Source organism: Meleagris gallopavo, chromosome 12 (genome assembly GCF_000146605.3).
Source record: "Meleagris gallopavo isolate NT-WF06-2002-E0010 breed Aviagen turkey brand Nicholas breeding stock chromosome 12, Turkey_5.1, whole genome shotgun sequence".
NCBI classification, from domain to species: Eukaryota; Metazoa; Chordata; class Aves; order Galliformes; family Phasianidae; genus Meleagris; species Meleagris gallopavo.
The window spans coordinates 10,422,095-10,434,657 of record NC_015022.2 but is presented as its reverse complement, the minus strand read 5'-3'; the positions used below and the strand labels follow the sequence as shown (position 1 = coordinate 10,434,657).

The 12,563-nt window shown below is 37.5% G+C and overlaps 1 protein-coding gene across 1 annotated transcript; it reads left to right on the top strand.

Annotated features, from left to right (window-relative positions):
• Positions 1-4,553: 4,553 nt before the first annotated feature.
• BTBD1 (BTB domain containing 1) lies at positions 4,554-12,396 on the top strand. Its single transcript, XM_010717454.3, has 7 exons — positions 4,554-4,731; positions 5,314-5,419; positions 5,934-6,131; positions 6,401-6,593; positions 7,070-7,157; positions 10,476-10,622; positions 11,458-12,396. Exons 1-7 carry the CDS (start codon positions 4,618-4,620, stop codon positions 11,614-11,616), a joined length of 1,005 nt encoding a protein of 334 aa, XP_010715756.1. The 5' UTR covers positions 4,554-4,617; the 3' UTR covers positions 11,617-12,396.
• Positions 12,397-12,563: the final 167 nt, after the last annotated feature.

Here is a 12,563-nt window from a genome sequence, read left to right as displayed (position 1 = left end):
CTGCGGTGGCGCCCCGTCGGGCTTTTTGATTATGTAATTGCGGCGCGGTGATGGGATTTAGTGGCTCGGTAATCTCTGTTGCCGCTTCCCGACCCCCCAGCAGCGCCGGGGAGGAACTGAAACTGTCGTGCTGAGCTTTTCATTTCATTTGATAGTTTGATTTGAAAATTTACTCGTAGAATCATAGAATATCCCAAGTTGGAAGGAACCGTGAGAATCATCACACCCCACTCCTGGCTCCACGCAGGATCGCCACTCCTCTTACAGTGAGCTTTTTATTTTCAGAGGCAGAGCAAATTGTATCCCTTTACCAAAGTTGTTAACATCTCTTTTGAAGTCAACACGTTTCAGATACCTTTGGCTGGAGAGAGCAAAGAACAGTTATCTGATCTGATGCACGTGTCACACAAGTGAGAGCAGCAGTGCAGTGATGGGGAAGAAGCATGCAAAGTGGGTACTGATTCCTGATTTGACCACAGTAGGGTCTGTTACTTCTTGTGCCCACAAACCTGTCTGCATTTTATTTTTACTTAGCATGGTAGTAAATAATCGCTGACACAATTACTGGTAGTTTCTCTGTGCATCAGGCTTATTGCGGAGGTGTGGTCATACAACTCATCTGCTCAACGTTAAGATTTTTTTTTGCTAGGCAAAACTTCTATAAAATGCATTAAACAGATTTCTGTAATGAACATTTAGAAAACAAGCAATATTATTGTCCAGAAAGAAATTTGTAGTGTCTCTAAACTGTTTGTAGTAGGGAAAAAAAAATAATCTTTGTTTTGAGGTGAGAACAGTGAGAAGAAGAACCACACAGTGCTTTAGTAATTAGGGAAACAAGGTTTGCAGCAACTGATTTTGCTTTAAGAAAACCCACAGAATGGTGACTTTGTTGCATATTAGCAAAAAAACTGTATTTTCTGCTTTGTTATCAAAGGGGGATTGACAAAATGTAAGGTGAGGGGTTGATGCTGAGAAGTGGGAAATTGTCTTCCAAGCAAAAATGAAACAAGCAAAATTGTCTTCCAATTGTCTTCCAAGCAAAAACCAAAGAGTAAAATCCCTGTGACGTGTCTGTGTGTGTAGATGTATAAAAGCTACCAGGCAGTGAAAAGTTGTTATAATGAGAGATGCTTGTTTTGATTAAAAACAGAAGCACAGAAGCGGGAGAGTTCTGAGTAAGGTTAAGAAGTAGAAGTGAGTGTAGAGTTGCTGTTAGAAGCAAACAAAAGCCACCTTGTGTTTGCAGAGCTGATAATGGCCAGGGGATGTGTGTAAGTACATCAATTATACTTGTATGGTGTCTAAACATCACCAGACTGATGAACTGCTAGAATGGCTGAGGTTTGGTGTTGTCTTTGGTATGGAATGCTTGGCAGCTTTTTAGTACGAGCTTCAGTATTTTATAGAGTGCTCCTGCTCTGGGCTGGAGCCTTGATACATATACACCAAGCTAACACTGGAGTAAATATAAATTATAATACATTTGTTAAAAAGATAGTTGAGGAGATCTTCTTTAACACAGGCTAGTACTGGACTTCTTCTGTGCCTCTGCACACTGTTTTTAATGTACACCAACTGTAAGACAGCCTGTTTGTTTTTTTCTTGCTGTTGGCCATAAAAATAATAAAGTAATGCAAAAACTGTTGGAGGTAATTTACTAGTAGTTAGAAACTGAACAATTTTGACACCTGATAATCACCAGGTGATTTTGACGACCCTTTCAATTTTTGTATTGGATATATTTATTCACAATTCTATATTGGCTGCAGTTGCTCCCTTTTTTGACAGGAGAAGTGATGTTCAACCCCACTGAGTTGAGTGGAGGAAGAACAGGAGCATTATCACAAAGTCGTGCCAGTTCAGGCATGCCATGAATGGGAGTGTCAACACAGAGATGGAGCTCTTGGCTCATGAGCAGAGAGGTTTTTACAGAGGAGACACACCTAGAGTTCTTTTTTATGAGCAGATGAATGCATCATGATTATCCATCCATATATTAAAAGGAACCAGGATTATACAACAAGCACAATGCACTTTATTACCATACATAATAGTTCTTATAGCTACCTTTTGGCTTGGCAGATTCATACTTTTTAGTAATTGCAGAAAACTTCTGGCTGTGAAAATTGCAGAGAAGTGTTGGCATTGTCAAAAACTTGAAGTATGGAATTTGAAAGAGTGAACACAAAAAAGTCCTGGTTATGTGACATTCTTAAAATCTTTGGGCAGTTCATACCATAAGTTTTCTTAGTTCAGAAGTCTGGACTATCACATATTCTGTTCCTATGGGTGCTTTTGCCCAGTGTTGATTCATGGCTAGAAAGAGATCGTGAGGTCAATGTGATGGATTTGATGCTGTGTGACTTCCTGTTATCAGAACTTTAGTTACTGAAGTCCCATTAGTTTTGCTATTGAGACACTTGTGGTTAGGGAGTGTGTCCTTATGTACGTCCAGGCATGCACAGCAGGAGAGAGGGGAGCATAGAGCTTCGAGCGTGTCTTCCATGGGATGACAGAACATCTTATGGCTAACAGAACTCACATGAGTGAAAAGAAAAGCTTGTGTGCGTATTCACTGTTACTACATTTAAATTCCCCTTTTTGGCTGTGTAGTTGTATTACTGTGTATTGATTGTATGGGGCAAAAGCCTGCAAAACAGGGAAAAGAAGCATTGGAAAAGAACAGTTTGGAACGGTACCCTAATTCTTAAGGAAGTGCAGAAAGTGAACAAATCCATACATTTGCTGCATGTTATACACTCTTCAGGAATAAAATGAAAATTGTGTTGTAAAAACAACTTGGTGATTTAACTTTTTTTTTCTTTTGTTAGATATAATGCAGCTCTTTTGCAACCCGTTAATTTTTGACTCATGTAGTTTTGACTCTAAGTTTCATAAAGCTATAAAAGGAAGGTTAGGACTTCTTGAAGCAGGCTTTTAAAAATCTTAAAACCAAAATCTAGATGTGCTTTTCTGATATTCAATAAACTAATTGTCAACTTGATGCACAGAGCTGCATGTTGAAAACTGTACGTTAAAGTTGTTGGTGATTGTGGCTGGCAAGTCAGCCTATCATTTCCATCAACAAATAGTTCATAGCTGCCATGAATCAGCTTTAAACATACTGTCTGAAACTGTTAGCAACACAATTCACTTTTAATTAAACTCCTTTCTAAAAGCATTGGTGTAAATTCGGCTTAAAGAATTAATCTAGAGCAAAAAATTTGGATGTCCTAAATTAAATAATGTGAACGTTGGCAATTTGAATGGATTGGAGTATTGTAATAAGTATGTGTCTGTTGTTGGGGAGTGACAGCAGATTTACTGTGAAATAATATCAACTTAGTTGTTTATCAGCACAAATTAATGGTTAGCAATTAGTAAGAATTAGGATTTTCTTTGGAGTATAAGAAATGCAAGCAGTAAAGAATTTAATCTGAAATGTACACTGTATGTTTCCATTACCTAGATCTCCCCCTGCTGCAAACAAGTGTGAGCCTGTTGCTTTCACAGGTTACTTCTATTAAACACAAACTGGTTGTTATTGCACCAGAACCTATTTCTTCCATCTCGGCTTGTTGTTTGCCATTTATTTTTAGGAAGTCTGAACAGAAAATACACAGAACTGTAAAGAAAAGACTTGCCCTTGGTTGTGCAATTCATGCATTCAAAAACATGTCCTGGTTTATTATATTAAATCACCCGTATTTGTTGGGAGCAGAACGTATGTGTACCAAGGATAAATGTCTGTAAATCTGGAAAACTGATGGAATATTGATAAGGTTATCTTCAATGTCATCTGTCATTGTAAGAAAGGTTATTTTTAAGGAATCGTCTGTTCCATACAGAGCCTCAAAACAAAGCTTATCTCATCTGGTCTCAAGTAACAGCTGCTCAGTATAGGGGGGGTTTGTGCCTGTTTTTTATGGAAACTTTAATCCTTTGGTTTGCTCCTTTATGATAAAATTTCAACAAAACACGCAACCTCAAACAGTGGAGAGAAGCCAAGGCTTTTCTTGTTGCTGTCTGCAGCAAGAAGAGAAGAGTCAAGGTCATCTCTTAGAATTCTCCTCCCATTTCCTCTCTGAGCACTAGAGAATGGTGACTGTGACACAGGGCATTATCACATCAGATGTTGTTGACACTCTTCTCAAGAGTTGCAAAGAAGTTAATGTGCATTTTAAGTAGATTGAGATAAGTAATACAGCCTTGGCGGGTTATGTATCGATATGTGCAAATACAGTTCTTAGTAGTTAATCAAAAGAGCATGCGTTTATACACTCAGTAATTTTGCAGCTCAGCTCTTTACAGTTTGGGGGCAATGTGTAACTAGTACAGCCAGATCAATCTTAGAGTAATAAAACATATTCAAAGCAAATTTATGCCATTAGGTTAATGTAGTATTCTTCAATCCTTTAACTATTTTATTATCTCCAAAAATACAACATGGTGGACTGCTGCATGTTAGCAATTGAAATCTTTGACCTATTTTCTAAATACTGAGAGACTGTCATGCTTGACTGTACCTCAAGATGTGTTTTTATTATATATATTTGTATATTGATTTCTAGGTTTCTTTATTCAGATGAAGTTCAAATTGGTCCAGAAACAGTCATGACTACTCTTTACACTGCAAAGAAGTATGCAGTTCCAGCCCTGGAAGCACACTGTGTAGATTTTCTAACGAAGCACCTCCGAGCAGATAATGCCTTCATGCTCCTCACTCAGGTAGGTAAATTTAAGTTTATTTCGGTTTTCTATGAAAATTAGTATTTGGGGGGAAATGAGCATATAGTATTACTTCACAGTGGGTCTGCCATCACATAATCTAATTTTTGTATGAAAATAATTTTGTTGTTTTGTTGGCATTTTTACAGACTTTCTTGGCTTCTGGTGATATTAATGTAGAGGAAGAAGAGAAAAAAACTTTTTTTGTTGTTAATATATGAGGTATTGGGACACTTCAAATGGGGTCAGTTTATTACGCTTATGTGAATATCTCAATTGGTTGTTTGTTTTTTTTGTTAAGACAGTTTACTGTAACAGATTTGGTGTCTACTTCTTAAAATTATATTTCCAAAATGAAAAATACAAACATGAAGGAAAACCCAGATGCAGTGTATTTTCAATTACGTACTCCTTTTAGAATTTAAGTGCACTGGAAGATAGAACCACAAGGTGTAGAGAAATCATCCTATTTTATTCTAGACCTATACTAGATTTAAAAAATACTTGCTTCTTAGAATTAGTAGCTTATGAACAGGATGCTTGCAACAGCAAATTAACTAAAGATGTACTTTACTTTCTTAGGCTCGTTTGTTTGATGAGCCTCAGCTTGCTAGTCTTTGTCTTGATACGATAGACAAAAGCACTATGGATGCAATAAGTGCAGAAGGATTTACTGATATTGATATAGGTAAGTTCCTTCTTGTGTCTTAAGTATTAAACTTCCAAAAGGAATCATGCTGTTTTGTTGCTACACACTATTTCTCTTTTCAGGGTTGCACAAATCAGAAACAAAGTATAGAATTTGTTTAAAAAAAAAAAAAATCTAAAATGGTTTGAAATTCTGCTTGTAATTCTTGCGGTTTCAATGTTTTTTCTTTTACAAAAAGCCAGCAGTGATAAATCAGTTTACTTAAATTTGATTGTTATTATACATGTCTGTATAACATTTCACTTCAGTTCATCTAGATTATGTCTCAAATTCAGAAGGAAGGAAGACATTCCAGCTGCTTCAGCATCTTGTTTATCTTTAGCTTGGAGTCCCTAAATCATTGGAAGATTTTTTTTTTAGAGTTACGATACATTGTGTGATATTATAAATGTTCTTAGTGTTTGTTCATTTGTTTATGTATTAAGATTACTTAAAATATGTAGAATTTGTTTGGATGAATAGTGATCTACATCTGTTAACATTTTTTCTTTAGACACATTGTGTGCAGTTCTAGAAAGAGATACCCTTAGTATTCGAGAAAGTAGACTCTTTGGAGCTGTTGTTCGCTGGGCAGAGGCTGAATGTCAAAGACAACAACTGCCTGTGACATTTGGAAACAAACAGAAGGTCCTTGGAAGAGCTCTTTCCTTAATCCGTTTTCCATTAATGACTATTGAAGAGTTTGCAGCAGGTAAGTTTTGGGATTCTTTGTCTTACTGTTAGACCATAGCTCTGCACTCTGGTCTGTGAGTATTGAGATGCTTAACACTCTATTATGTTATTAACACCTTACTAATAAGCATTGTGATGCAATCTTAAGGAAAGCAAAATATCCTGTCTATAATATACCCTGGTCACTGGAAAATATTAGCATCATCCTTGGTTTGCAAATAAATGTGGTTTAAATGCAACAGTTGGAGTAGTTCTTAGAATTACCTTAGAAGTTTTTTCTTTTTGCAGGCCCTGCTCAGTCAGGAATCTTGTCAGATCGGGAAGTAGTAAATCTTTTTCTACATTTTACTGTCAATCCTAAGCCAAAAGTAGATTATATAGACCGACCAAGATGTTGCCTCAGAGGAAAAGAATGCAGCATTAACAGGTTCCAACAAGTGGAGAGTCGCTGGGGCTACAGTGGAACAAGTGATCGCATTAGGTATGGCTTTGGAAACTATTTGAAGGAGAGACAGAAGTGTGGGAAGAAAGGCAGAGTATTACTCAACTTCTGCTTTTTGGCAGAAGATACAGTAACAAACATGTATCAGAGAACCAAGTTCAAAAGTCTGGAGTCCTGGGATGTTTGCTGCATATCCATATTAGTTTTGAAATACAAAGTCTTGATCTGTTTTTATTTCAGTAATACTAAAAAAAAAATCAAAGTGTTTTTTTTTTTTTTTGAAAAGCCCAGTGAATTAGCAAAATGTCACGTTATAAAGCTGATAGATACCTTAATAAGGTGGGTTTTTTCCTTATTATTGACATGTAAATGCGGAACACTATTGAAAACGAATGCAATGCTATTTCTGGTTTAGCTTTCTGCACAACAATGCGAGTCTTTCTTGCTTGTCAGGGAAGAAGTTAACACACCCATCATAGTTGCTTAGATTCCTTTATCGGCTTCTGTTTTATTAGGTTCACAGTTAACAGAAGAATTTCCATAGTGGGATTTGGATTATATGGATCTATTCATGGACCCACGGACTACCAAGTTAATATACAGGTACAGTATATTCTATATACAATTATTTAAGCAGAAACTATGCTTAATACAAAAGGTTTGGAGTATATTTGGATAGAGTAGGAGCAGTCTGATAGGTCAGGAATCTAACTTGTTTTATCCCCAGCAGTCATAACTGGATGATTAGGGAAATGTAAGAACAGTATAAAACTTACCTTCCTTTTCAGTCTATTCTTCAGTCATTTTCAGAATAGGTATTTCTTGAGACTGGTTTGGCCTTTCAGTTTGGTAACTCCCAGTGAATCATGCTGCGGAATACTTCTATGGTCTAACCTCAAATTCCTGTAAGTTTTCTAAAGAAGAATTTCACAGCTTTATAATTGGTTCAGTTGTGCATTAAGTCTGTCCTCTTAATAAGGTTTCTCGTAAGTCAGGAAATAATTTTGCATTTGTCATTAGCAGCTGTCAGAAATTATTGATATATGTGATGGCTGCCAAAAAAAATCTGCTAAAAAAGCCCACTGTGTCATCATGAAGGTACTAGAAAAAGATAACGTGGCACTGTGTTACTTCATGAGAGCAGGGTATGCTCACATCTTGAGCCCTGTGGGAAGTATTTGGTCTCTCGCTGTGAAGTGTAGAAGGCAGTAAAAAGAATAATGAAAATTATTCATAAACTACTGCTTTATGAAAGTGTGACCAGAAATGTTGGTACCCTTGCATTCGTAGGGGAGGAAGTAATGAGGAGATGGGAGCAATACTTGTGAGAGCAGTGGGGAGGGTATCCTTCTGAATCTGATCGTAGTTGAACGTGTTCATTCATCAATAGCAGACTCCTCAGAAGATTGTAGAAGAGGCATGTGCACTAAATCTTCCTTAATGAAATAGTTCTGGATGTTGGGGGAAGGGAGCTCAGACTCTTATTTTAGCTTCTTTTGAACCAGCTTCCTTATTTTCCTTTTTGAAGTTCAGCACAGCTGTGGTAGATTTGATTTTGTGCTTCGTGTAGGAATGTTGACTCTGAGTATATTATGGACACTGTTACATAGTGTTTCCATTATGAAATTTTAAATCTGATCCTGCTAATCACTCAGTACCAAATGAAGGGTTGTGTTTCTTCCTACCGAGCAAGTGGTGAGCAAGCTCATGAAATGACCAGTGATAGTATCTAAAAATGTCCCCTCTGCTTCGTGTCCTGATGTGACTCTTGTCCAGTCTGAGAGGCTAGTTGAAGACACCACTAAAACTGTATTTCCTGCTCCTGTAGCCTGTCTGATCTCTCTTAGCACGTTGTGCTGAGGACTGCCTTCTAGTAATATCGATCCAGCACTGTATCCTCCCCTTTAAAGTATGGAACTTCAATCCATTTGAATTCTCTTATTGAGTTTAGCTTCGGTTTGATTCTAAGCTTTCTAACAAAGTCTTAACTTTCTGTGGCTGCATTGTTACTCTGTGCTGTGCATGTCAAAGCCTGGCACTACAACACTGCATTGATTTACTAGGTGTGTGGAAAAATTTGTGAAAGAACCTGTGACTTCAGTTAGGAACAGACACTCCCCATCTAATTTGTCCCCACCTTATTTGATAGACATCTGGCGTTTGTTGGTAATTCTGTTTCAGTTTATTTCTTCACATTGTATTTAAAGGGCAGTTTGTCTTCTGTTTCCTGTCTGATTATTACTGCTCTGTCTGTTTGGTACTTATGGACAGGAATTCTGTGTCTGTCTTTTACAAAAAGATAATGTTGTCTTCCGTACTACAATATTCCAAAGAATGTATCTAGGATGAAGTTTTGAAGGAATTTGGTGGCTTTTCCATATTTTTGAGTTTAAAAACTTAGCTGCAACTTCCTTAATTTGAAATGTTATCAGCTTGTTTTTTTCCTCAAACTATACATCTATGTAAATGAGTAGCATAGTGTGCTAGAGTGGATCTTCAGAACACAAGAGTTACTGCCAGTTCCTCAGCACCATACTAGGTGTGTTTGGGGATTTTTACTTTACGTTAAGCTACTGCTGGTAACGCACTGATATTTTAATTGTTGCTGAGAAGTGCTGCACAGAGCTGAGCCCTTTTCAGTTTCTCATACTGTGCTGCCAGTGAGCAGAGCTGGGAGGCACAAGAAGTTGGGAGGGGGCAGAACCAGGATAGCTGACCTAAACTGGCCAAAGGGATGTTCTACACCATATGACATCAGGTGGAAAGAAAAAAATGAAAAGTTGTTATGAGTTGGCATGGGGTGGGAAGCAGCCATTGCTTGGGAACTGGCTGGGCACTGGTCAGTGCATAGTGAGCCATTGCCATTATTTCTTTCTCTTCTGCCTTTGTAATAGGCTTTTTTTATCACAAGTTCAACTTTGTTGGCTTTATTTTTTTTCTCAGTGGAGCAAATGACTGTGTGGTGCTGTGCTGCCTACTAGGTTAAATCACACCAGTCTGTTATGTTAAAGGAATATGATTTCAATTGTTAGTTCAATGAATCATAATCAAAATTATTTATTTTGATTGTGGATGGAAAAAAAACACAAAAAAAACATGAAACCCAGGGAGCATACCTTGCCTGAAACAGGGCTTCATGATGGTGGTGGTTGTTGTTTTTGATTGTTTTTAGTGGAATAATCATTAGAAACGTGCATGTTACTATAAAGTCCTGATGTCCTACTTCTGCAAGAAATGTTGAGCAGCATGGATTAGAAATGGAATGAGAAGTGTGATATCTGCTGTTTCTGGTGTCCCAGCTAGTGATTCCTGTTTGCCAGTAAAACTGAAGGCAAAAGAAATATGAGATGTGGACATAAAGACATAAACAATATAAAGCATGGAAGAACAAGTCCCTGCTTTATTCTAAGAACACGTCATTGACTGTTCATCTGTAAAATCTTGTTTACTGAATGAGCCACAGCCAGTGAAACATTTAGGTTCAGGCTCATGTGCTTCCCTCATGCGGGCTGTGTAGGTGTGCAAAGATCAGCAAATCTAAGTTACAGGATCATGTGTAGTTTATTAAGGTCAAAAACTAAAAGTTTAAGAGCTATTTATCTCCTCTCAGACAAAGCCTTTAACCTGGTTGGTGTGGCATTGTGGGCTAGATTGGGCATACAGAATGGACAGCCTGTGTAAAACTCAGAATCTGTGGTTCAGCACAAGGCCAGGTCAGCCCTCATGGTACTATTGTACCATGGTACATGGTATTGTACCATTAGGAAATTAAAGTTACCTTTTAACCTGAGGGTGCACTGTTGCTGCAATTAAACTGGGTGGAATAGGCAAGCGTTTGCTTGTAATGTTTCAGTGTGCATCCAGTGAGAACCTTTCGCAAGTTTGTAAATCTAAAAACACAGTTTTCATGTTTTTCTGCAGATAATTGATTATGAGAAGAATCAAACTCTAGGACAAAACGATACTGGATTTAGCTGTGATGGAACTGCCAGTACATTCAGAGTTATGTTTAAAGAACCTATAGAGATTTTGCCAACAGTTTGCTACACAGCCTGTGCAACATTAAAAGTAAGAATAAAATAAAACATTATTATGATGCAAAGGTTTATCTTTTATCTGTTTTGTGATGGGAATGTGTCATCTTGGGGTCTTATTCTAGGCGTTGTGTGGAAAGGAGGCAGTAGCTAAACTGTATGGTAACTTTTAAAGCTGTTTTCTCTCTGTTCTGTGCACAGAATTTATAACTGGATCCTTTGTGACTCCCCACTTACAGGAGTTAAAACAAGTCCTAATGGAAGTCACTGTGGATCTGTGTGGGCAAAAGCACTATTTGGAATATTTAATCTGGCAGCTGTGTTTTTATCAAAACTTGTTTGATTTCTTTTGTTAAAGACTAGTTATTGTCAAGAACACTGAGAGCTTTCTTTTCTCACTTTTATATACCAGTGCTAAAATAGAGGAAAATAATGATTTGTCCTAGGAAAATTGACTCATTCAATGTTTTCTGTAAAAACCTTTTATAAATAAAATTATTTTAAAGATAATTCCCTGTTCAGAATTCAAAGTCGAGTGGATTGGAAAAAAAAAAAAAATGCTGTATCTGAAGTGAGAGATTAAGTGAGAATATAGACAATTTGCATGACGAGGAGAAGTATCAGAAAACATTTATTCATTATTAGTGGGATAAAACCAAGTGATTTAGGTCTACTGTCAGAGAAACCTTTTTTATTTAGACTTACTGGATCCATTTCTGTTATCTGTAATTTATTATGTAGCTTCTTTTATGTTGTTACAGATATTTTTTTACTGTTAAAATGATTTAAGTCAGTACTGTTTAAACTTCAACATTAGAAATGCAAGCATGACCCACACATTCTGCTGCTAATCTCCTGCTGTTTTTCAGGGTCCTGATTCCCACTACGGAACAAAAGGATTGAAGAAAGTAATCCACGAATCTCCTACTGCTAGCAAAACATGCTTTGTCTTTTATAGTTCGCCAGGTAACAATAATGGTACATCGATAGAAGATGGGCAGATCCCAGAAATAATATTTTACACATAATTTCACGTGATCATCTACATGTCAGCATATCAGTGGACTTTCACTGTTGCCCCTAGTGAGCTAGGCAGTGCTGTGAAATGACCTGAATGTGTAAAAGCAGAACTCACTTCTTTGAGAGGTACCAGGAAAGCAATTTTATCTGCGTCGTGGTTGGTGGAACCTGATTTAACTTTTCTTTTTAACAAGTGTGGAGTAAGTACTCTGTATACTGAAGATTGTTTTGAATGGTATGTTGTGATTTAATGGCTTTGTATTTTGAACCCTTTGTTTCTCATACAGTTGAATTCATTTCTTGAACTGGAAAATAGGTACTGGTTATGAATTTCATCTGTACCTGTTCCTCAACTTGTCTAACAAAGACAGTACCTCTGCTGCTGTACTCCCAGCTTGCACTTCTCTGTAAAATAACCTTGGAATGACCCTGTGGACATGGATTATTACTAATTTTTTTCTTTTTTTCCAAGTTCATCAGCAAAGCTGGATTCATACTGCTATAAGTGGTGAGTTGTTGAATGAGTCCTGGAGCATTGATGGACTTAGCACTCCAGGCAGTATCTGCAGCTGCAGTGAAGAAATGCTATAGCAAATCCTGCAATGAAGGGATCTTTCCAGAATCTCTTTTAATTAAGAAGGGCTGTTTTGGAATATAGAGCCGGTTATGGAAATAGCCACTGTATATACGTATGTGCCTATAAGAAATGTACAATGTGAAAATGGAATACAAGCCTTGTAATGATATTATTTTGACTGGGTAAATAATACTAAAGAATTATTATCAACTATGGCCTATTTGCGTGTAACTTGCTCTGTGGTCATCTGCTGCAGGCCATGGATGTATGCAGCGATCTGCCTGCCGTGCCGGGTCTCAAACACGCCAGCACGGCAGCCGTTCCGTACCACCAGCGTTTCCGCTCGGGTTCCGCGGCGCCGAGCGGCCGTGCCGCGCA